At 41.0% G+C, this 26,536-nt stretch overlaps 1 protein-coding gene across 18 annotated transcripts in view; it reads right to left on the bottom strand.

Moving 5' to 3' along the window:
- Window positions 1-26,536, bottom strand: part of MAGI2 (membrane associated guanylate kinase, WW and PDZ domain containing 2) — a 1,124,289-nt gene that overhangs the window by 60,189 nt on the left and 1,037,564 nt on the right. For all 18 annotated transcript variants that reach the window (XM_075926597.2, XM_075926590.2, XM_075926502.2 and 15 more), the window contains 2 exons: window positions 23,220-23,468; window positions 676-861 (listed from right to left, as the gene is read on the bottom strand). In XM_075926597.2, the coding sequence (XP_075782712.2) occupies window positions 676-861; window positions 23,220-23,468 (435 nt within the window). The remainder of the gene's footprint in view (window positions 1-675; window positions 862-23,219; window positions 23,469-26,536) is intronic.

The following is a 26,536-nucleotide window of genomic DNA, read 5'->3' as shown; positions in this document are numbered from 1 at the left end:
GCACTGCAGCTCTTTGAACTTAAATTACACAAAGCTCACATCAAAGAAACTCCACTGATTGGGTTGCAGGGTGATGCCCAGAATAATGAGTCTGGTAGCTTGTGTGCATCTGACAAAAGGAGCTTTTTGGAGCTTGGGTCCCCTATTTCACATAGTCACTTACATCTGTACAAAACAGCATCAAATCAAATGTCTCCCTTCACTCCATGGTGGCATTTTATATCCATTTTTGCAGTCACTCACTACAGGTATAAATGAATACACAAGATGACAGTTTGTGAGTCATTTATTTCCCACCGGTTAAAGACTTGATTTTTGTTCTCGTACACTTGTGAAAATAAGGAGTAAGTCAACTGAAGACAGTGGAATTCAAAGTATAAAAAGGAGTGAGCTCAAAATCAGGCCTTTAGTACTTTACATCCATTGGCCAGAAGAAAGATCTTCCACAAGTTTATAGCACACACTCTGCAGTCCTCCCTTAAGTTTCTTTAGGTTCTTTGAAACATACATCCACAATTAGATCATTCTCAAGAATGCAGATAATACTCCAGCTAGTTCTACGGTTGCAGCTGTAACCTTTATGTACTGCACATGCAAGCTCTGAAACAAAATCTTTCAAATGAATTGGAGGTTACTTTTATCTTTCTTCCTGAACTTTAAGGCTCAATTACTTACCCTCCTGAGGAATGATGCGAAGTGTTACACTAAGACCTGCATCTTTAATTAGCTTCACAATATCGGCATGAGGCATGTTAATAATAGACTGGCCATTCACAGCTAAGATCCGGTCTCCGACTTTCAGTTTTGTACAGCGATCAGCAGGGCTTCCATCAATTATCCTCCCTATTTTATGGGGTACAGCTAGATAAGGAAAATATTTATAGTTAACAAATGTTACAACAGGTGGAGGTATCCACAGACAAATAAATGGTCACATTTTCAAGAATTTCCAAGATAAATTTAAAAACAAATAGGTCACAAAGCCAGTTATTATTTGTATTGCTATCATGTCTATAGACCCCCAGTGAAGGTTCAGTACCCTCCTGCTCCAGGTGCTGTGCAGACATGAAGTACAAAGACAGTGCTACCTCAGAGGGCTTGCAAACTTTGCAGATGACATGATGCTACAAGCAGGTGAAATAAATGGATTCAGGGAGTGGCAGAAGAAAGGAACTGTGACAGGTTTTAATTTCATATGATAAATCGTAATCTCAGTTGGCTATATGGCTCTTACTGTGCAGAATTTCTTTTATTTTTAAATTTTATTATAACTACAATCTAGACATGTTTTCCTTTATATTCAAAGCATATTTTTAATTTGGAAAATAATTTGAATGGATCCATTCAACATACTGTTCTTGTCCCCTTCTTATATATGCTTGAAGAAAAAATGCAAATCATACCACAGCTTAATTGCAGTTTGAATATTCACATATCAGTGTGAATGTACAATTACAGCATAACTAGTGTCTGACACCTTTATGTGCAGTATGCACACACACCTATGTAAAGTTTAGCCTTACAATATTTTCAGCTCAGACTTGCTTCTTTCTTTGCTACCTTCCCCTTCATTCTCTCATGCTTTCTATGTTCCAGCTCATTCTCCTCACATTTTCTTATGATGTGTCTTTTCTCTGTTTCCTAATGTTCTTCCCAGCTCTTTCGTCTCCCATTTTCTCTTGCTATAAAATCTCTCCTCCTTATCTCAGATCATTTGCTTATTTACTAGATCTCTTGTCTATAGCTCTTCCTTTCACTTCTTGTCCTTCAGCCCACATTCACTAATTTCACTTCAGCACCCTTTAGCCCAGAATTCCTAGGTCTCATCATCGTCCTCCCTCTTTAGCAGAGGTGGCTGTTGGAAAGCTCCCACTTTCAAGCTCATCAGCATGGAAAGGGAGCCCTTTGGGCTTTCAGCTCCTGCTTAACCACCTTTCAGCTTTATCAAGAGTGGATGTGACTTTCAGGCTGACTGGGGGGGCCATACAAGACATAAGAACATAAGAACGGCCATAGTGGGTCAGACCAAAGGTCCATCTAGTCCAGTATCCTGTCCTCCGATAGTGGCCAATGCCAGATGCTCCAGCGGCAGTGAACAAAAACAGATAATCATCAAGTGATCCTTCTCCTGTCATCCATTCAGTGGCATAGGTGGGGGGAGAGGGGCGGTTGCCCCTGGGTGCTATGGTAGGGCTGCCAGTTTAATTCCCTTCTGCTTTCCCTCTCATCCCTCAGCTCACCTGCTCCTCTGCCCGCCGCCGCTGGCTGGAGCCTCCTCCCCATCTCTCTGCCCCCTGCCTGACCCTCCTCCATCTCCGCCTGGGGGTTAGTGCATGTGGGGGCCCGGCCCCAAACTAGAGGGGAAAGGGAAGATGCAGTACAAGCTCTTTTGCCCCCCTCAGGGTTAGGCTTAGCCATGTGCCAGGTTTGGGGCCCTACTGTGGTAGCGGTGGAGGCGCGGGGGCGCAATTTTTGCCTTTGCCCCCTGGTGCATAACACCCTCACTATGCCTCTGCATCCATTTTCAGACCCTGACAAACAGACGCTAGGGACACCATTCCTACCCATTCTGGCTAATAAGTACCGGCTAGTATATAAGGGCAAATCTACACAGCAGGGCTAAAACCAAAATAAGCTACGCAACTTGAGCGATGTCAGTTGTCTACTGTCTACATATCAGGAAGTCCAGGGCAGAGCACCCTTCCTCTGACTTCCTTTATTCCTTGTAAAATGAGGGTTACAGGAGTTGGGATAAGAAGTCCTCCAGCTCGACATTCGGTCGAAATAATTTTGACATTAGGTCAAAATAACGGCTTGCTGTGTGAACATGGACTATGTTATTTCAGAATAACATCAAAATAACACTGCTGTGTAGATATATCCTTAGACTCAGAATATGGAAATGATGATCTGCGGGTGTGGCACAACAGCGAGGAAACCCATTCTCATTGTTACAGGTCTCGCATTTTGTGGGGGAACAATTGATTGCCCCTAAAAATCAGGTGCACTATGTAGTTCCAAGTCCCACCTATCCTTTCCAACATGCCAAAGGACTCCTTGATTGTGCTATACCCCATATTTCCCCACTTTTCTTTATTACAGGGATGTACCTGTAACAGTTTGGTAAAGAGCTACTCGGCAGTGTTGTATTATTCGTATGCTAATGGCAGGAAACTACTGATAATACACATCTCTACATCTCTGGACAGTTGAATTTCTACTCAAATTCTGAGTGGGTGAGTAAGGAACCATCGATTTCTTATACTATACTTTTATGATGCTCACTACTATGTGTCGTGTAACTGATAAGATTTCACGTGGCTGTACGACTTTCAATTACACAATAGCTAACATCCCGACTCTGAAACTTAATCTGTAGTCAAACTGCATACTTCTTTAATATTATGCTTCAGTCAAGAATATAAATTTAATTATAGTTTTAGTAATACTGACACAATGTAATTGCAGATGTACCATTGATTAGGACATAAGTACCCATAAGGTGGCACTTTGTTTGAAACTTTTCTTTACATTAAAGACTAAGGGTATGCTACACTTGCCCCCTAGTTCGGACTAGGGAGGCAAATGAAGCATACCAAAGTTGCTAATGAAGCACGGGATTTAAATATCCCGCACTTGATTAGCATATTCGCGGCCGGTTGCCATTTTAAAATCCCAGTAGCCCGAATTAATTCACAGCGTGTAGACGCGGTAGTCCAATCCAAAACCCTTCCCTCGAATGAACTGTTATTCCTCATTGCACGAGGAGTAACAGTTAATTCAAGGGAGTGGTTTTGGATCGGATTACCGTGTCTACATGCGGTGAGTTAATTTGGGCTACCAGAATTTTAAAATGGCGACCGGCCACAAATATGCTAATCAAGCGCGGGATACAGGCAGTCCCCGGGTTACGTACAAGATAGGGACTGTAGGTTTGTTCTTAAGTTGAATTTGTATGTAAGTCGGAACTGTTACATATTGTAGGGGAAACTCTAGCCAAACATTTCTCCAGAGCTCAGTTTTATTCTCCCACACCTCACTTCCCTCAGTCCTTTATTCTCAAGCTGAGGTGTCTGCTGAGGAAAGCCGCTCCGCGTCTCCCTGGTCTGCTGGGGGGGGGGGGGAGGCGCTAGCTTCGCATCTCCCTGGTCTGCTGGGGGGAAGCAGCTAGTGCGGGGTTGCCTCACCCCGTTTGTAAGTAGGGATCTGATGTAAGTCAGGGTATGTCTACACTACAAAGTTAGTTCGAACTAACGGACGTTAGTTCGAACTAACTTTAATAGGTGCTACACTAGCACTCCGCTAGTTCGAATTTGAATCGAACTAGCGGAGCGCTTAGTCGAACTAGGTAAACCTCATTTTACGAGGACTAACACCTAGTTCGAACTAGCTAGTTCGAACTAAGGGCTGTGTAGCCCTTTAGTTCGAACTAGTGGGAGGCTAGCCCTCCCCAGGTTTCCCTGGTGGCCACTCTGGCCAACACCAGGGAAACTCTATGCCCCCCTCCCGGCCCCGGACCCCTTAAAGGGGCACGGGCTGGCTACGGTGCCCGTGCCAGGTGCAAGCCTGCCAGCACCCAGCTAGCAGACCCTGCACCTGGCACGGCACAGAGCCACCCACCCGATGCCCCCCAGCCCACCCCCTCTTGCCGGGACCAGGCTGGCGGCTCCCGGGAGTTTGCCCTGGACCGCAAGAGGCGGGCACCTTCCTGGGCTAGTGCGGACATCGTGGACCTCGTCCACGATCTCCGCACTAGGCACAGGAAAGTGGCCGTCTAGGGCAGGAGAGCTGCCAGCCTGGCCACCCAGTACCAGGTGTGCATGAAAATCAAGGGGGTCCACTGAGACCCCCGACACTGAGCCCTGAGCTTACAATGGCCGTCCTGGGTCAGACCAAAGGTCCATCTAGCCCAGTAGCCTGTCTGCCAACAGCGGCCAACCCTAGGGACCCTGGAGGGGATGGACCGAAGACAATGACCAAGCCATTTGTCTCGTGCCATCCCTCTCCAGCCTTCCACAAACTTTGGGCAGGGACACCACTCCTACCCTCTGGCTAATAGGACTCCATGGCCCCAACCTCCATGACTTGATCTCACTTCCCTTTAAACTCTGTTCTAGTTGTAGCCTTCACAGCCTCCTGCAGCAAGGAGTTCCACAGGTTAACTATTTGCTTTGTCAAGAACAACAACTTTCTCTTACTAGTTTCAAGCCTGCTACCCATTCCTTTCCTTTGGTGTCCTCTAGTCCTTCTTTATGGGAACTCAGGAAGAACTTTTCTGAATGCACCCTCTCCACCCAACCCCTTCTTTTAGAGACCTCTATCCTGTCCCCTCTCCGTCTCCTCTTTTCTAAGCTGAACAGTCCCAGTCTCTGTAGCCTTTCTTCATCTGGGACCTGTTCCCAACCCCTGATCATGTTAGTTGCCCTCCCCTCTCCCAGCCTTTCTCTTCCCCTCTCCCACCTCCTTTTCCCAGTCCCCCCCAGTTTTGTTCAATAAAGACAGAGTCAATGTTGGAAGAAACGTTATCTTTATTTTGTACATCAATAAGAAGGGGGGCTAGGGAAGGGTAAGTGGAAGGAGGTGAGGGAGGAATGGGGTACGAGCCCCCGATGGGGAGGACTGGGCTGGCTCTGCGGGCTTCTGGGGGTGGAAGCTCTCCTGCAGCCCCCCAATTACTCCCTCTCCCCAGATGGCAGCCTGCGGCAAGTGCAGCCGGGCTGATGGCCGAGTGGTGTGATGTGCCCAGTGTGGGCACTCAGGGCACTCCAAGCCAGAACTTCTTTGCAAGCGGGGCACCCCTTAGAACTGTGTGTCCGGGGTGGGGGTCGGGACCCTTTAAGCGCAGCCCTCGGCTAGCCTGAGACAGCATCCATGCTCTAAGTCCTCCTTTTATGCCCTGCCGGCACTGCTTCCGGCCATCCTTAAGCCCTGTCCACTCAATGTGGACTTACTAGTTCGAACTAGCAAAACGCTAGTTCGAACTAGTTTTTAGTTCTAGATGCGTTAGTTCGAACTAGCTTAGTTCGAATTAACTATTCGAACTAAGTTAGTTCGAACTAGCGCTGTAGTGTAGACGTACCCTCAGATCCATGTAACCCGGGGACTGCCTGTATTTAAATCCCGCACTTCATTAGCAACTTCACTATGCTTTATTTGCCTCCCTAGTCCGAACAGGGGGCAAGTGTAGACATACCCTAATAAATTCTGAGTGATCACATTTTGTACAAAAATACAGAGTTTATTCTCACACCATTGCAGTTGCATAATTTCCATATGTGTATACTAATGGAAGGCTAACTTTCCAAAATGAATAAAACAGCAACTTGACAGTGAAACAATTTACATTTAAAAAATATTGTTTGTATGAAATCACTTCATAAACTATACACTGTAGGTATAACAATCATTTAACCTGGGACTGAAATGCCACAGCTTTGTCAAATTACCAGAACAGTAGTATACAACAGTTTAGAACAGAAAGCAAAGCAGTCCCCCTTTGGAACTCTGGGGAGTTTAAGAAAGAGAAAAGTACTCAGATTATCCAGGCTGGAATTTTACTAGAATACCCTCAATAAAATTCCTGTGCCTGCCATTACTAACCTAGAGATGATATAGTACTGTCAATAGCATGGGGGTCCCATAAAGATATGGGTCACTGGTTTGGTACTGATGCAGAGTACACAGTGCCCCCTATGGGATGTCTACACAGAAGTGCTATTTTGGAATAACTGACGTTATTCTGAAATAACAAAGAGTATATCTACACAGTGAGCCCGTTACTTCAAAATAACTTTGAAATAACAGGCTTCTTAATCCAACTCTTGCAACCGTCATTTCACAAGGAGTAAGGGAAGTCATAGAATCATAGAATACTAGAACTAGAAGGGACCTTGAGAGGTCATTGAGTCCAGTCCCCTGCCCTCATTGCATGATCATCCCTGATAGATGTCTACCCAATCTGCTCTTCAATATCTACAGTGATGGCGATTCCATAACCTTGCTGGGTAATTTATTCCAGTGTTTAACCACCTTGTTAGGAAGTTTTTCCTAATGTTCAACCTAAACCTCTCTTGCTGCAATTTAAGCCCATTGCTTCTTGTCTTATCATCAGAGGCCAAGGAGAACAATTTTTCTCCATTCTTCTTGTAACATCCTTTTAGATACTTGAAAACTGCTATCATGTTCCCTCTCAGTCTTTTGTGTTCTAAACTTTTTCTTAACCAGTTCTTTCAGTCTTACCTCATAAGGTCATGATTTCCAGATCTTTAATAATTTTTATTGCTCTTCTCTGGACCTTCTCCAGTTACTCTACATCTTTCTTGAAATATGATGCCCAGAACTGGACACAGTACTCCAATTGCAGCCTAATTAGCACAGAGTAGAGCCCTAAATCCCTTTCAGCAGTACTCCTTCCTAGACAATCACTTCCCATTCTATATGTGTGAAACTGATTGTTCCTTCCTTTGTGGAGTACTTTGCATTTGTTCTTAGTAAGTGTCATCCTATTTATCTCAGACCATTTCTCTAGTTTGTCCAGATCATTTAAAATTTTGACCCTATCCTCCAAAGTACTTGCAACCCTTCCCAACTGTTATAATCTGCAAACTAAATAGTCATACTCTCTATACCAATAGAGATGTAGCTATGTCAGTGTAGTCTAGCTGAAACAAAAAAACAGGACTATGTAGCACTTTAAAGACTAACAAGATGGTTTATTACCTAATCTTGTTAGTCTTTAAAGTGCTACATAGTCCTGTTTTTTGTTTCACTCTCTATATCATCATCTATATTGTTGGTGAAGATATTGAACAGAACCGGTCTCAAAAACGACCCCTGCGGACCCCACTTGTTATGCATTTCCAGCATGATTGTGAACCATTAATACCTACTCTCTGAGAATGGATATCCAGCCAGTTATACACCCACCTTATAGTAGCCCCATCTAGATTGTATTTGCTTAGTTTATTGATAAGAAGGTCATGTGAGATTATGTCAAATCCCTTACTAAAGTCTAGGTATACTACATCTACCACTTTTCCCTTACCCACAAGGCTTGATATCCAATCAAAGAAAGCTATCAGATTTGTTTAACATAATTTGCTGGTTACAAATCCATGCTGGCTATTACCTATCACCCTATTATCTTCCAGATGTTTGCAGATGAATTCCTTAATTACTTGCTCCATTATCTTCCCCGGCATGGAAGTGAAACTGATTGGTCTGTAGTTTTTCTGATTTCTTATTTCCCTTTTTATAGATGGGCACCATATTTGCCCTTTTCCAATCTTCTGGAATCTCTCCTGACTTCCATGATTTTTCAAAGATGATAGCTAAAGCCTCAGATACCTCCTCTATCAGCTCCTTGAATATTCTAGGATGCATGTAATCAGGCCCTGGGTGTTTTTCCTTCAACTTCCTGCTGGGTAGACAGCGCCAAAAGCCAAATGAAGCTATTTTGACTTAAGCTATGCAATTGATGTAGCTCAAGCTGTAGCTCAATTCAACTTTTGCCCTGCTATATAGATGTGCCCTTTTTGAATAACTAACACAACTCCACTGATCTACCCCATGGAGATCTCCCACCCAAGCAGTAATGAGGTTCATAGCTGGAGATAACAAGGCTAGTGAACATGAGAAATAAGACTAATTCAACTGTAAATTGGGAGGAGGGGGCAAAGTGAGTTTGGTTCTTTGCTTAAGGTTTACACGCCATTGCAAAACTTTTACACATCAGCATTGTGTTAAATAGGAAGATGTGCCTTTCAGGAACTGCTAGAAACAGTGTCCTGCCTAGAAGAAGAGGGTAGAAGAAGACAACAAGAGTTCTGTTCTGATGATGTAATGCTTCTGTCTTGATACTTCTTTGGTTCAGTGTACTGTCACCTTACATTCAGCTGGAGAGGCTTTGGTGCCGAGGAGAGGAATTCTCTGTAAGTGACTCTCCATTATGTACCAGTAAATTAAGCTTTTGTTAAACTACTATTTTTTCCCTTAATTTGCTTATTATCAGTTATGTTTGTTCAAACAAACCAATCTGGAATTCTATGGCTTAAAACACGCACAAAACACTTTAGCAGGGGGTTGAACATTTCCACTTGCCTTTTAAGTTCTGAACTAGTCTTTTCACCCTTTGTATAAGGAATTCTGTGGAAGCAATTCTCCAAATAATTTTCTTTTGAACAGCAGTGACTCTGTAGTGTGAGAGATGCACTGCAGAAAGAACTCTATCTTATCTCTCATCACAGGGGTAGTCAGATTGTAATTCATATTTTGCAGGTGTCCAAGTCTGCAGCAGCACTGAGAATATTGTGACATATGGTTTTAAGAGCCTCACTTCATTTTCATTCCTTGTGGATGTGGATGAATGCACACTCATCCCATAGTTAAGAGTGATAAAAGATCTTATATAGCTGTTTTTTGAGGATAAGTAACTTTCTTTGTGTTATCAGATCCTATGGTATATAACCTAGATAGGTGGAAATTCATGCTTTATATACATCAGCATATGGTTAGTAGTTAGGAATAAGTGAAATTAATGTAACAATAATATATGAAATATGCTCTCTCTTCAGGTGGGTGTATTCCTACCATTAATCTGAAGTCATCTCAAAATGTGCCATTTGTTTCAAAGTGATAGTCATGTTTAAACTTCTCAGGTCTTGTTGCTGTGTGTATTAATTTTTCAGACCATGCTGTTCCTCTACTTTCACCGAGATTATCCCAGAAAAGCAATGCCGAATTAAAGGAACACGTCTGCTTTAAAGGGATGTGTTTAAAGAGCAAGTTTTTCCAAAATCTGGTGCTGTGTAGATGCGCCAAATTTTGGAAAAGCCTCTTTCGATAGAAAAGTGGAAAAAGATACGCAAACAATTTGTGTATCTTTTTCTGACTTACCTTTGCAGTCTAGTCATAGCCTCAGTGGTGTTGAACAACTAGGGTTCAATTGTGCAAGGTGCTGAATTTTTTGGCTCTGATCCAGTGACACACTTCAGCATGTGCTTAACTGTGTGTGAGTTGTTACATAGACTTCAATGGGGCTACTCACATGGCTGAAGCTGTGTTACACTGAATTGTGGATAGACTGCTAATCAGTAGCTTGTAGGAAAAAGCCCTGAGAAACACTCTTCCTAATTAAATGTCCCCTGCAGTTTTATTCTGATACTTTATTTTCTTTATTTCCTGAGTGGCCTCAATCCTGCCAAGGGATCCCAAACCACAGACTTTAATGACCTCACAGTGTCCCATTGATTTGCTCAGGGAATAGAGCTTATGCTTGTAGACCTCTTTGTAGGTTAGCAGCTTTATGCTGTTTTTCAATGTTGCTTGATATTGTTAAGCAACTGCCATGTTCTGTCCAAGAGGTGGCTGAAATTATCCTCATTTGCCGAGCACTTTAAAATGAAAGGAATTATTAAAAGTAAGATGATAAATCACATCATAAAATGAATAATCTAATCCATATAGCTAATAAGGATTCTTCCCTGAACTTGATAGCTATCCTTTTAATTTGACTATTGCCACTTCTCTCTCTTAGCTTTCTATGCTCTAACTACCTTGCTAATTTGCTGTAGGTAACACTCAATAAAATAGGCTATTACAGCCAGACTTGGATTAGAAAAAAAAGTTTTCACTTTATAAATCTGTTATGATCACTTCTGGTAATATTTGCAGAAAATTGGAATTGTGATGGCAGTGGCTGAAAGTCGGTAATAGCTTAAAAAAATTGTAAGAACAGGAAAATTATGTGACTAAAGAGGCAAACAATTAAAGAAAGAATAACTAGCTGGTACTTTAGATGCAATACCATGCCAGTAACGAAGTTCCTATAAAACAAATCTCATTTAAAAAATAAAGTCATATCCTGTAGTCAAGTGAACTATTACAAAATAGAACTAGTTCAGTGAACAAGACAAACTATAATTAGCATGCCTAGAGCAACCTACAATTTTTAATGTATTTACATTGTAATATTCTATTTAGTGACCATGGAACAGGTTCTGTCAAAAACAATTATGAGTAAGTACTAAATATCTAATACATTTGTGACCTGTAAAATATTAATAGTGTCACCTTAGTGGCTTTGCACAATTACTGAGAAAATTCAATATCCTTGTGCAAAATCCACATACATATCTTTTATCATGCTGATGCATGTTGGTGAAAAAATAATATTTTACTTTCCCATTAAAAATATTATACACCCAGTGAGTGAAATCATAACCCCAGATCCCAAAGTGTATTGGGAAGCTTACACTGGAACATAGCAAACTTACAGAAGTGGATAGTGTCAAATGTGCTCACAAGAGACCTGACACTTCCGCTTCTATTTGTAAAAACGAGTGCCTGCTTGAACACCTGACTCCTAGGAGCACACAGTGGGCCTGTCTTTCCTCTTCGTGCACCTGGCTCGTCCCCAAACAGGGAGAAGAGGAGGAATGGCACTAGGAAAGCTGCCCTTCTAAGCTGCTTAGGTCTTAATTACCTTGGCCAGTCCGGGGACTGGACCTCCTTCTTGGGATAATCCTCTTCCTGTTCTCCCTACTCTATTACATATCTTCTCTCCTCCGCTAGCTCTTCTTCTTCCTACACCTTCAGCTTCTCTCCCCCATAGCACAGTGAGGATCCAGTAAGCAGCAAGCTATTGTAAGCTATTGTCAGCAAGGGTTTGTGGTACTGGATTCACAATTCAAGCCACAGGTTGTAGTCGCTACTGTGCACCCTGCTGGCACACTGGTTGCATTAACACTGTACAGCAGAGATAGCATGGGATAGTTAGAATGTAACACGCAGCCTGTGACTGGGGCGTGGGGAGGGAGGGATAAATCGAAAAGCCTCTCAAGCCATTCAAATTTTCCATGGCTTGTGTACTATCAGATCCCCACTGTGCCACAGGAGCACTGGAGAAGAATGTCCCAATGGCCATCCTATTTGCTACATTTATTGGACCCAAGTGATGGTGGTAACACACATACATATATTTTTCATATGTGTGTGTGTGTGTATACATACATGCTTCAGCTTTCAAAATCAGTAGATTTTAACCTGAATTAGTAATTTCATAATTACTTTAAAATTGTGAGGATTATGAAAAAAATAGAGAGCATGGCATCTCTGCAATGTTTGCATGGCTTGAGAAGCTGGTCAAAGAAGTCACTGAAGGGGTACCTGATGCATTTGTGTTAGAAGTACAAATTAGCCCAGGGCAACCACTATACAAGTGCTTAATGTCTGGCTTGGCACTTTGTGATGAATAATGCAAAAGGAATTTTAGGAAAATCAAGACAAGTTTTGAATTCTGAATATAGGAGTCAAAGGAATAGGACACATTTTTAACATAACACCGATTAAAAAGTATGGAAGGTCTGATGTAGTTAACAGACTTATTTACAGCTATCTGTAAACTGTTTTATTTTTAAAGATATTTAGTAAAATATCTATGCTTTAAAGATAACACTAGTACAAAGCACTGCTTTTGTACCTTTGCCACTAAAGTTTTTTTTGCTATGATCCATATGCTTGCTTTAGCTTCGTGTGCATATACAAGGTTAGAATAGACCTTAGGTGCTAAATAAAATGTTGCTATTCCCTCGCTCTTTCCATCTCTCACTTTCTTTATAAACAAAAATGATTTCTCCTGACTCAGATTCACAAAAGCCATACTGAGCTCCAAGTAATTTCTCAGCATGCCTGCTAGAAGCCACTGAACATTACAAGCTGGTGTTACCAACAAGAAATGTTTCCCACATCTATACATGCAATGTTCTTTCATTTCCCCCTAACAGTTGAAATAGCATGGTACTGTATTAAAAAAGTCACTAGGCTATTTTCTCACATTTTTTCATGTACAATAGGTAAACATCAGAAGTGATCACATGAAGAGGAAAAAAAAAATCAAACCTCTACTGTATCTATTAAATCCTCTGGAAGATAATAACTTCTTGCCATATTTTCTTAATATAAATAGAAATAGAAACTAAATCAAGCAAATGAGCCCTCCTGAGCCAGCTGTCCTTTTCTAATCTGTTATACAGTTGATCACATGAATATTTATTGTGTCCTCAATTCTCTTTAGGTGCAAAAGTCTTCATTCAACTATGAGGACCCAGCATATCATGTTTTAATTGGGAGAATATAATAAGTGCAAAAATCTGACATTTTATTTTTATGACTTTAGTTAAATTCAGTAACATCCCCATCACAGAAGGCCTTGACTGCCAACTGATCAGTGGGGATTGATGGGGCTTTAGGACCCACCTGCTGATTAATTCAGGACGAGGGGGCTAGTGGATTGAGTTTGCCTAGTGTCAATAAATGCTTCCTAGCAGTGTCTTCTCACATTTATAAAAATATAAAGTCTAATCCTTTCATCCTGGCAGTGAGAGCAGTAGCATTTCATTGTTCCCTTGTCAGACTTCTTCATAAAACCATTTCTATTGAGGTCCAGTGATAAGCAGGGTAGACAAGGGACAATGAAATGCAGAGTTAGGATACATCTGCACTTAAAATTGGGGGCAAAATTCCAAGCTCAAGGACAAATACACAGGCTACCGTTAATAAAGCTAACATGCTAAAAAATAGTATAACTATTGGAAAAAGACCAAAGGTGCATGCCTACAATCTCAGGATGGATACGTGCGCAGAACAATTAATCCCACCCATCACATGTACTGCTACAGCTATACTATATTTTTAGTTTGCTAATTTGGTCACAGCTAATTTATGTAAGGCTCCTTGAGCTGGCAATAACACTACCAGCTCCAAGCATAGGCCCAACTTTAGCTAGGCATACTGGCTCTCCACTCCCTTTTTACTTTCTTATACAGGTTGAACGTCTCTAGTCCAGGACTTTCTGGTCTGGCAACATCTGGCAACCCTAATTTAGTTAGCTAGACATCTACTTATCATGGGAGTGGCCAGCTTTCCTGCGGTTCTGTAAAATTTGTTTACAGTCAGCAGTCCTGGCTCTCAGTGTTCTGTTCTGTTATTTAGCTCTAAATTACCCCTAAATGTCTTCTAAGAGCCTACGAAGCAGTGAAAATGTTGACATGGCTGCTAAATGTAAGCTTTATCTTTATGGCTTTATCTATGTATTAGAAGATTTACTGGACATTGCTCGGGTCCTTCTGGGCAGGGATCTGTGGGTGTGGCAGGTGCAGTAGTCAGGGAAGGGGGATAGGAGGAGTAGTGAGGCTGAGGGCAGCAGTGGGGATACAGAAGTCAGGGCAGGTGGTGAAAAACTCAGGGAAGGTGATAGGAGGTGTGGGGGATCTTAGGGCAGAGAAGTGTAAAAGTCAAGTCAAGGGGGGCTGGGAGATCAGGGGGCATACTGGAGTCACCTATGGTGGTGAAGGTGGCAGAGTGCTAATGGGGGCTCCTACCTGAAGCCTAGGGGGGACTGTCCAGTTAGCAGCCCCCAGAGAATTCCTCAAGTATCTGCACTGAACATGGGCCCACAGGAGGAAGATAAATTAGGAAGCATGCCTCTTCTCTCTCCTAGTTCAGATATCACCTCAAAACGAACTCTTTCCAAAAGTCACATCAATCTTAATCCTCCCTACTGTAAAGTATGGGCTAAATTTCAAAGACAAATTATGGAACCGACAATGCTGAATTTACTCAGTCACCTACTCCGTTTTTTGTCTTGGGCACTCCTGCCTTTCTGTGTATATATTTGGGCTGCAAATTCTTCCAAGAATGGAACTTATTCATTCTGTGTAGAGCACCTAATACACTGATTTCTTTACCAGAGTTAATCCCTGGCAGGCTGCTGCTATGTTTACCTGCGCTTTTGTAGGCATTGGATGATCTCAGCTCTTATTGGCTGCAGATCACTGTTAGTCGCCAATGGGAGTGGTGGGAAGTGGTGTGGACTAGGATACTGCTTCCCACCACCTGCATTGGCAATGAATGATGATTCCACCCTGTAATAAAGGAACCAAATGATTTTGTACACATTTGCGATGATTTTTTTATTCCAGTATAGTATCTAGGAGTTGTTGGTGAAGTATGACGACACGTCACCATGTACCCATGATGACTGGATTTATAACACATCTTAAAACAGGCCCTAAATAAGAGAGGGACAGACCCCAAGTATCCGGTTTCTCACAAAATGCAGGTTCAGCTGACATCTATAAAATCCAAGATAAGCTTCTGAATGACTACAGAAAACAGCATTATAAAAAAGTTAACTTCAGACTAAGAGTTTCTTTGAACTCCTTGGGGTTTTGATATAAAGAACAGTTTTATTGATTGACTGATGAATCTGTGTAAGAGATCTGAGACTATTGTTTTGCCCCACTTCACCTGTACTTCTTAGTTGGTAACAAGGTGCTGCAGCATCCAAACCTAGGAGAAAGATTCACTTCAAGTTCTGACAAATCTCCAAGCTTTTAAGAGAGTTAAAAATTTGAAAAGTAAGATGTCCATCCCTGTCTGAATATCTTTGAAAATAGCAATGAAAAACCACCTGCAGTGTGATTGCATAGTGGAACATACGTGTGATTTATAAGCAAAGAATATAATTTTCCATTCTGATTTTTACTTATTTCTAGGAGTTTATTTTTTGTCTGGTTGTTTGCTTTTTAATCTGCAAAACCAGGGTTTCTCTACATAGTTTGAAGCTAATATAGGTTGTTCAAAGCAAATGACAAACATACAAATAAAAAAATGAGACCATTTTCGAAGCTTAAGTTAGACAAAAAAAGATTGCTAATGTTACTAAAAATTTGTTACTCTCAAGCTTCAGTGGCTCACCTGGGCATTCAATATCTGTGGAGCACAGAGCATGCAGAATGCTTCTCACAACACTTCTTTAATATATGTGGCCCCAGTCCTGCAAACATACCAATGACTAGTCCTTTTGGATTGAGTGGGACTGCTCATGTGTGTGAGTTTGCAGGATCAGGAAATATTACCGTGTTTTTGGTGAACTCCTGGGGAGTCAATGGGAGTTCTTCTATAGACTTCAGTGGAGCCAGGATTCCACCCTCTGTTTTTATCAGTATTTCTTTTTGGAAGTTGTTCATAATAAAATTAGAATCAGTGTTTGTTAGTTGGTGACTTTCACTCTAAAATGAAAACGAGAAACCATATTTATGGTCTCCAAACACTCAACTGACAGGGAAAATGACACAGAATCTTTTGAAAAACTTTTACTTCAGTTCACAGATTTTTGATTAATTACATTGGCTACCTTCCTAAGAATAACAAAAAATATACTCTTTTTCTCCAATGATACTAGATTTTACAACCGAATAGAAATGATGAAAGATTTCCACTGATGCTTTTTTTAAATGGAAAATGCTTTTTCAATTAAATGGACATTTTCACCAAAAAATTAAGCTATTGTAAAAGAGGGGTTTTTAATCAAAAAACAAATTTATTTTCAGTTTTAAAAAGAAGATGTTCAGGTTTCAGATGCAGAAAACTGAAAAACATTAAGGTTTTGAGTTTTTAGGTTCTTGACCAAAATCAGAAAAAATGTCAACAAAAAGACATTTTGCTTAATTTTCATCTAGTTTTTTTCAGGGGGTAAGTCAGCTCCTCATGTAATGAACCGACAGCTCCACATGTAAGGAACTTCACTTCAGATTCTGTAGAACTGAGAAACTGGTTTGTTTGCATTCAGGTCTTTTTTCACCGAACAATGCTTTCAGGCTTCAGAAACGTCTAATTAAAGGGCAAATCCTACCCATAGCTATAGCTTATGTGACTAAGTACGTCTCCTTAAGGAGCAGTGCATGTGTGGTTTTCCAGCTCTCAAGAGGAGAGAAAGAAGATGCTGAGGTGCTTTGCAGGCAATGCACACTCCCTGCGTAATGCTGAGCTGAATTCTTCTGGGACTCTGCAAAACTACAGGAAGGGGGAATGGAAGGTCAGGTATAAGCAGTGTGGTTGGTGGAGGCACAGAACTATTCCTAAGACTGTAATAGGCTCTATTGTCTTTTACCTGCCCTATGTATATCAGCCCAGGGCCCAGACTGGCCTTTTGAGCTTAGCACTATGTAGCAGATTTGCTCCTGGATGTCAAACAGGATGATTTATTTATACATTTTCATTGATCTGAATTTGAAGCATGACTGACTTTGTGTATTACTCTGCTTTGCCCCAGTGTAATCTCTTTCACTCTAGTCTTAATGTCCTGCCTCCAGTCCAGTTCTGTACCCATGAAAGAACAGTGATTTAGTGACACAGAGACCTGTGTTAAATTAAAGAACGTTGCAATCAATGAATTACCAAGGAACAAAAAGAGAGAGAATCACAGAATCACAGGGCTGGAGATTCTACCACTTCCCTAGGTAACCCATTCCAGTGCTTCACCACCCTCTTAGGCTGTGTCTAGACTGGCAAGTTTTTCCGCAAAAGCAGCTGCTTTTGAGGAAAAACTTGCCCGCTGTCTACACTGGCTGCTTGAATTTCTGCAGGAACACTGACGATCTCATGTAAGAAATCCGTGCTTCTTGTGGAAATACTATGCTGCTCCCGTTCGGGCAAAAGTCCTTTTGCGTAAAAGGGCCAGTGTAGACAGCTCAGATTTGTTTTGTGCAAAAAGGCCCCGATCGCGAAAATGGCGATCGGGGCTTTTTTGCGCAAAAGCGCGTCTAGATTGGCACGGACGCTTTTCCACAAAAAGTGCTTTTGCGGAAAAGCGCCCGTGCCAATCTAGATGCTCTTTTCCGCAAATGCTTTTAACAGAAAACTTTTCCGTTAAAAGCATTTGTGGAAAATCATGCCAGTCTAGATGTAGCCTTAGTGAAATAGTTTTTCCTAATATCCAGCCTAGACCTCCCTCATTGCAACTTGAGACCATTGCTCCTAAATAAATTAAAGGAGATTTCCTAGAACTGGAATGAATGGTCATCAGTCTAGCCTGCTGCCTTCACAGCAAGACCCAGTACCATCCTTGACAAATTTTTGCCCCAAATCACCTCCACAAGGATTGAACTGACAACCCTTGGTTTAGCAAGCTAATGCTCAAACCACTGAGCTATCCATCTCTCCTCAATCTGGCATCTGTCACTACAGAGAACAGTCTCTCTCTATCCTCTTTGGAATCTCCCTTTAGGTAGTTGAAGGCTGCTATCAAATCCCCCCTCATTCTTCTCTTCTGTAGACTAAATAAGCCTTCAGCCTCCAATCCTTCAGCCTCTCCTCATAAATTATGTGCTCCGGCCCCCTAATCATTTTTGTTGCTCTCCGCTGTGCTTTCTCCAAAGATATATCTGGTAAACAAACAGGACCAAAGATAATTTTTATTAAGATTTTTTTATGAGAGTATGCAACTCAAATGATAAACTACTTGGAACAAAATCATAGGCCTGATTCTGGTGTGTACTGGTTCCTTATGCCACCCTACTGAAGCAAAGGGATTGTAAAGTGGGCCTAACTGTCTTTATAGGAATACCCTAGTGGGAATCCTTCCTTAAGCCCTCATCAAAAGGGATGTGGCTGGGGAAAAGGGATTTGAATGAAGCAGCTCTGGCTATTCCCGTTGCAGGAATGGTCTGTTAGAGCCACGGGCAGCTAGATGCAAATTACAAAAGCCTTCATGTTCCTCTAAATTATGCTCATTGTAGAATTAAAAAGCAGCAACGGTGTCATAAAGCCATTTTCCCTCATTGTCCTTGGGTCTTGTGCCAAATACTGATCAATTAGCCTCATGAATCAGTCCCTTGACATGGAAAAAATAATAATCACCATAAATAATTAATAATTAGTAACATATATTGAATTGTTAAGGATAAAAGCTATTTGATCAATTTATAATGGAATGGTTCTTTCAATGCACACTACATTATTCCTCCAGGATCTACAGTAATTTGTTTGTTGTAGAACAGAAATTTAACTGGGAATTAAGGCTAAAAAGAATGTTATCATTATGTTATTAATTATCTTCTTGGATAAAACAAAGGGAAAATGTTACAATTCTAAACTGTCAAACCTTACAGTACAGTCTGGCAGAATGAAGAAAAAAATAAAGAGAAAGAAGGTGCCAGAAAATCATAATTAAATGTAGAAAATATTCAGTCCGTCTGTCACCCTGAAGGTTATGCCCAATGAGACTATTATTTGGATTGTCCTTTTTCTAGGCACTGACTCTTTCAATTGACTATAAAACACAGCACTTTATTTGAAAGAATAAAACTAGAGGCGATGACTACTTGACACTACAGACTATTCCCTTCCAGACCTATTTCACTGATGGGTTTTAATTCTATCTTGGCTGACTTAAAATGAATACATTAACATTTTTATGGCATACATTTAAATAGTGACCCAAGCTGTGCTTTGTGTAATACTGTGATATATCATCTAGTTAATACTTTCATGCTGTTAGTATGCTTTACACTCTTGCTCAAACCTGTTAATCACTTTGTCCAAATAAATATGCAGTGTAAAAAATGGATAGTTGCTAATGCTACTCTATTAAAATTTTATTGTGTCTAAAAGATTGGTAACCTGTTTCCATTACTGACTGGAGTGTTATCTTGTACCCTTTTCAATTTGTTTATTCCACCACAGTTTCAAGATCCTTTGACTAATCTAAGCATTGAAAGGGCATGTGTCTCTTCCTTTTATTACTGTCAATGAAACTTGTGACACTTATTTTTTCAATATGGACATGATCTAGGACAGTGTTTCTTAAACTTTTTAAGACTGAGGAACACCAAACAATAATTTTTTTTATGGGAAACACCAACGATTTTTTGGTCGAGCCAAAAAACCAAACCCACACACCACAGCTCCCAGGGGAAATTTGTCGAGACAAACAAAGAAAAAAACCCTTGACCAGGAGGGAGAGTAGAGGAGGGGACTTGGGGCAGGGTGGGTGCAGGAGGAGACTTGGGGCAGGGTGGCAGAGCAAGCTTGGAATGCAGGGTCTTGGCAGGGGGAGGGGAGTGAGGGGGGTTGGGTGTGGGATCTGGGCATGAGGGGGGATGCTTATCTGGCTTGGCACCCTGCTGCAGCAGGGAAAGCCTCCAGGGAGCATGCTCTTGTTCCTCAGGGCAGGGGCGGTGGGTGGGGGATGGAGAGCTCAGTCCCGCCCCCCCCATGCAGCAGGGAACCCAGTGCAGCTGCAGCACCAGGACAGGCTTCCTGCTGGCAGGGCCGGGATGGGGGTGCGAAGGAGAGCAGAAACCCCAACCGTCCCCACCAGATTAAACTCTGCCACTTTCCCAGCAGGCTGGGAGGGGAGCAGGGGAGAGAGAGAAGCAGCGCATGGGGGATAGCGAGTCCAAGCATGCCCTGAGGGAGGGGCAGCAGAGCCCGAGCACGCCTCAGGTAGGGGGAAGGGAGCAGCAGAGCCTGAGCTGGGTTCCCTTCAGGCAGCAGTTTTAAAAAGCCGTGGTCCGGGAGCGGCTCCTCAGTTCCAGCCACCCCTCCCAGCAGCAGTGGCCTCTGTAAAAGGTGCTGCCTGCACACATGGAGGAGGAGGAGGAGGCTGAGCAGCAGCGGAGGCCTCATGGGACGGGGGGCAGCCACAGCGGGATCTGTCTACAGGCTCTGCAGGGGGCGCGGGAGCAGAATTTTTTCTGTTTTCTCCACAGCACACCTTTGACTTGCCGCAGAACACAGTTTAAGAAATGCTGATTTAGGAAGTGCTCTAGTTCACAAAAATTTGATACAATTTTTATTTCAATTAATTAATTTGTAGAGCCTCCCAAATCTGCAGATATCTGCTTTATGTCCCTAGGTATCTGCATTCACAGATGTGGATGTGGATATCTGCAGCTATGGATGTGGATACAAATTTTGTATGTAGAACCCTTCAAATTTGTGGTTATCTACTTTATATCTTCAGGTATCCACATTTGTGGATGCCAGTACAGATATTGTGGCTCATTTTGCAGATACAGATGTGGATGCAGATACAAATTTCATATCCGTACAGGCCTCTATTAATTTGGCATCTCAGCACTTGATTCTCCTCTTTATCTAATCTTAAAGCACTTCAATCAATGCTAAATTTCCCATAGCTGCATGTCTTTGTTCTAAGGAGTTTGGGCTCTTTGATTCTGCTCTTTACTGTCTCCTGAAGGTTTGCATTTGAAATATTTCTTATTGCACTTCTGAGACTACCTTTCAATTAGTTCTGTATAATTAAACATGTATTGTAATTAACTGTGTAGTATATATGTACATCAGTGCTCTCTACTGGACAGACTCATGAGCACGCTACTGTGGGTCAGTTTTAGGAAGTTCTCCATTAACTCCAGTGACTAGTGACCTGGGTTTTGGAACAGGAATATTTTTTCTCCATCTTCTACCATGAAGTTCCTCTTGGCCATGATGTACAGCAAAGTGATAATTATGGAGTCATACCTGACTGACTGATGTTGGTTTTGTTACGGTATTCATTTTGAGGAGCTTACTCAATTTAACAAAAAAGTTCATTTAAGATGGCACGAAGAATGTTATAAATGCTTGACCTTGAAATTCTGTGAACATATTTTGCACAATTGTTTTCCATTGTGAGACGGTAGTACTCTTCCCAGTATTTTTTTACTTGCTTTTATTTGATCAGATTGAAACAGATAATACATTGGAGGGACTCAAAAGGGGGAAATTCTCATTAATTTCTTCAGAAAAGTTTTGGCAAGTGGGGGAAGACGCAGTTCAAAGAAGCCTTTTGGACACACAAGAAGTGCTCAATTGACTCTACAATCCATAAACTAGCTAGCAAATATTCCCATGGGAATTGATTGTTAGAAGCAGTGGGTTTTTTTGGAAAAAAAAAAAGGTGCCGATATTCCAGGGGAAAAGTTGTTGAGAAAAAAAACCTGGGTGGGGCCAGCATTGCCCTTTTAATAGATGCAGCCCCTTTAAGACACACGACCCAGCCAACTGGGGGATATTTGCATACAGAGGTGACAGTAGACTCCATTCTTTCCAGGTAAGCTCTGATTGGAGGTGCCGGTACTGTGTACCGGGCAGTACAGTCACAAAAAAAGCACTGGTTAGAAGTACTGAAAATCTATAACTTCACTTGAACGCTAATAATTCAGCTAAAGGTGCTAATAATTTCTGAAAGTGAAAACCGGCCAGGGACTTCTGCCATACAAGGACACAATGTTCAGTCGCCATCACAATATAGTTCCTGAAGCAGAAGTTGAGCTATGATCACAAATCGTCTGATTCTGCCATACTTTTCGCAAAAAATGGTCCCATTGATTACAGAATCAGACCTCTCCACCACAAAGAATTCTAGTAGTTTGAGCAATGTAGGCAGCTTAAGTAAAGGGTTTGTGAAGAGTCCATTTTTATTTCATGTGTCCTATGCTGTATGATTTTTCTTTGTATCTAGAATGAATAAATGTTGTTATAACTCCATGAGTCTATGATGTATTAATAACAAGAGGTGGGTCAGATTCTCAACTGGAGTGAGTATAACTCTGGATCCCATAATAGTTATTAATATAAAAGCTAAGAGATATGCTTGCAGTTTGAGACATTTGCAGGGTGATCCTGAGTGGACACCATATTTCATGGATAGAGCTCTTTGAATCCTACTAGTTGGGGAGGTAAGTGAGTGTGTGAGACACAGTTGTTCTCTATATTCACAGAAGGCAGGAGAGTAAGTAATGGGCTTAATCTGCAGCAAGGGAGATTTAGGTTTAAATTCTAGAATAGGCTTCCAAGGAAGGATGAAGAATCACCATCACTGGAGGTTTTGAAGAACAGGTTGGCAAACACCTGTCAGGTATGCCTAGTCCTGCCTCAGTACAGGGGCTGTTTTGATGTCTCCTCAAGGTTCGTATGCAAAATATGCCAGGGAGATTATACCCCAGGGAAACATCTTTGAATGTCTCTTGGGGCTTGCCTACTTACTATTGCTCAAATCAATGTAACTTACATTGCTTAGGGGCATGAAAAAAAAATCAGCCCCCTGAGCAACATAAGTTACATTGACTCAAAGCACTGTTTATACCATGCTGTGTTGGTAGGAGATGCTCTCCTGCTGAGAGAGCTTCTGTCTCTCAGGTAGAGTAGTCATGTTGATGGGAGAGCACTCTCCCCTTGACATAGCACATCTTTATCAGACACACTCCAGTGATGCAGCTGCAGTGAGTTAGCAGGGTAGTGAAGACAACTCCTTAGAACTACCGGTTGTGCTGTCAGACAAGTGACAAACATACAGACAGTATTAAGTGTCGGATTTTTTCACTACATGCAAACTTGAAGAAACAACAATTGTTAGGTAGGACTTTACTTACTTATTGTAGATCCAGATTCCGGCCTGTTTAAGGAGCTGATGATAACAAAGCCAAACCCTTCATTCTCTTTGCGGTGGATGACAACATCACTGGTTTGTAAGCTGTGTGAAGGAAAGCCCTCTGGTGGTGTAGCATTACTACTAGATGCAGCATGATTACTATTAGCATAAGCAGCATAGTCACTTCTAGGAGAACTGTGGTGAGTAGACACTGAACCTGGGCTTCTGCCATTTTCTGGGCAAGGGTCTCCTAAAATAGAAATCATATAAGTATTACAGTTGATCTGGTTCAGTGATTTTATCAGTTCGGGTGCGTCTACACGGCAGGGCTAAACTCGAAATAAGCTACTGCAAATTGAGCTACGTCAATTACATAGCTTATTTCGAAATAGCTTATTTCAAATTGGGAGTGTCTATACAGTGCTTATTTCAAAATAGAGCACTCTTCCTCTCACTTCCCTTACTCCTCGTACAATGAGGGTTACAGGAGTCGTCGTAAGAAGTTCTCCAGCTTGACAGTATTTCAACATTATTTCAAAATAACTGCCTACTGTGTAGATGCGGAGTAAGTTATTTTGAAATAATGTTGCTGTATAGACGTACCCTTCCCATACATTTGCTAATTCAACATGAATATAGCTGACTGTTTATATTAAACAAAGGAAACATAACAGATGTGAAAGAACTGGAATCTACCTGATTATGCAAAGCATTCAAGGGAAATCAGATTATGCAAACATAAACACAAACTCCTATTCTGTTCAACAGAGAAGAGAGGAATCTGTTGTGAGAAACAGCAAAAATCTGTACAGCAAAGAAAGTTAAGAAGAAATATTCAATTAGCTGATCTGTCATCTAGGGGAAAAATTGCTGTCTAATCCAATACTAAATTATTTTGTCTTCAGTTTAAAAGAATTTAGGCAGGCAGCTAACAGAGTAATTTGGATTAGCTTTCTAATTTTCCTCTTATAAGTTGATTAGCATACTCTAAAGATGTTTATGGCATGGAGAAGTAATACAATGAAAAATAATCACTACTAATTATTCTGTTGCTGCCCCCACAGTTAAAATGCTCATTTAGAAGTTTTAAAGATGCTTTTAGATGCAGAGTTGAAATGAGCAAAAATGAAAATGAAATCTATTAACCTTTCTGCTATGGCTTTATCATTTGTAAAAGGCGAGGAAGAGAAATTCTCTGTGCTAAGCACTTCCTCTTCCAAGATTGCTGTTACTCGGTAACTGTAAATAATTGAGTGACGCATGTACATGGAAAAATGTACCTATATTAATTGCAGACCTTTTGTTTCAGATGAGTCATACCTATCAAAGTTTAAATATAGAAGCTGCAGATAAATATGCAATGGATGTTTTTTGTCCCTCGCAGTAATAGTGGTGCAGTCATACTACAAAATATCTGACAAGCTTCACATTTCCCTCCGCCCCTCAAGAGCTTACAAGTTAAAACTTCCACGTATGAAATCTATTTTCTGAATAAAATAAGCAGGGTCCAAGGACAAGCTGTTATTTTCTCAGGCAGGTAAGTGTGTCCTTTAACAGTTCTTGTGCAACTTAGAAATAGAGTGATTAGGGGAGTAATGAGGAAGAAAACCAAACAATTACTGTGTCACAACATTAGAATACATAATCTCCAAGAGTTATTGGACCCAATCTGCAACTAAATTCCACAAAGACAAAAGTGATCCCATTTTCTGCCTGTTTTAGACATGTTTTAGAAGGTTGACTTTGTATATGTATACTGTGTATGTCAGTATGGCTGCAACAAAAAGAAAATGATCTTACTGCCCTGCATTATCAGGAGCACGCTTTGTTATAAATGAATGCCAGAGATTCCCATTCACTACACAAAAAGAATGATAATGAAAGAAGAACAAAGTTTTGTTGGCAATTCGATTTTCTTCTCTTTCTTCTGAAATATTTTTACCAGAAGAAAATAATTTTGCTTGATCTGCCTGAAAAGAAATGACATTTTAATTTCTATTTCCTCTGAGACATCCCTCTTTTCTAACCAAGCAGGTTTCTGGAGCTCAAGTTTGGTAATCCTTTACCTCTGTTTTTGAGAAAGAAGACATCTACAATTGTAAGGCAGAAATATTACTAAAGTGTCATATCAAATTTCAAGTCCATTTGGATGATTTTTCTCACCCCAGCCCACGCTAGAAAATGATTTGTGTGAATGGCCTGAGGTTGTCTGCACAACCCAGAACCTGGTTAACTTTATTTCTATTCTACCTCCCAGCAAAATCCTTGAAAGCAGAAAAAAGCAAGGAAGTTATGGCATTGAAACTTGTTGGAGGTCAGAGGTTCCCCTTGCAGGCTAGCATTTTTCTAAAACCTGTGAACCAAACTGATGTGTTCTGTTTGAAAACTGAACCCAGCGAGGTTTCCATAGTCTGTAATTTGAGTGTGTGTATATTAGGATTATCTAAGGAGGTCTTTTCTTCCTAAGGCCTTTCCTTTATGCTCACTCCATTTATTCACATAGTTTGGCTTAAGTCTTGGGTTTTTTTCACCATTTCCTTTCCTTTCCTTTTTTTTTTTGAAAGAAAGCTTTCTAATCCCTTAGGGTACATCTACACTGCCACCCTAGTTCTAACTAGGGTGACAGTGTAGACGTAACCCTTATATTCCTGATTTTTCAACCCCCAAAATCCTTCACAGCTGGGACATGAACAGACCAACCGAAGAAAGTACAAACGTGTGAATCTCACTTTTTAAAATACCACATTCAAAATTAACCTTTCCTTTGTTATGTAAGTAGCAATAAAAGGGAAAACTTTTTAAAAAGAATTATGTTGTTCTATGTTTTTCTGCAAATTCTAGTTTTCTTTACATTTACCCTGCTTATTTCTGAGTATTGTTTATATTAACAATATTTTCACTACAGAAAGATAAGTCATATTCTCCTATCAGCCTAGCTGATGCAACTACCTTGACCACAATGAAACTGCATTGGTTTAATTTAGATGAGAAGCTGGTCCATTTCATAGAAAAAAAATAGAAAAATCACTCTAACTTGAAATTGGATATACAGTAAATTAGGTTCTACTTCTGCGGTATTATTCTTGAGTGTTATAACTTGAAGGATCAGGGCCCCAATGTCATGCATCAATATGTAAATAAAGTATAACAAAACTGCAAGACTAGTAAAAATTTCAGAAAAAATGTTTCTGCAAAGCTAGTATTTGTTGGGCATTTTTTTAAACAGCAACATCAGGAAAGCCCGAGTTCTTCATATTGCACATGCTCAGAACTGAGAACTTCATTTTGACTCAATCAGCCTTGGGTGAGGAGCTGTGC

The sequence above is a fragment of the Pelodiscus sinensis genome, chromosome 1, assembly GCF_052426305.1.
Source record: "Pelodiscus sinensis isolate ZL-2025 chromosome 1, ASM5242630v1, whole genome shotgun sequence".
NCBI classification, from domain to species: Eukaryota; Metazoa; Chordata; order Testudines; family Trionychidae; genus Pelodiscus; species Pelodiscus sinensis.
This window is presented reverse-complemented; position numbering and strand designations above follow the sequence as displayed.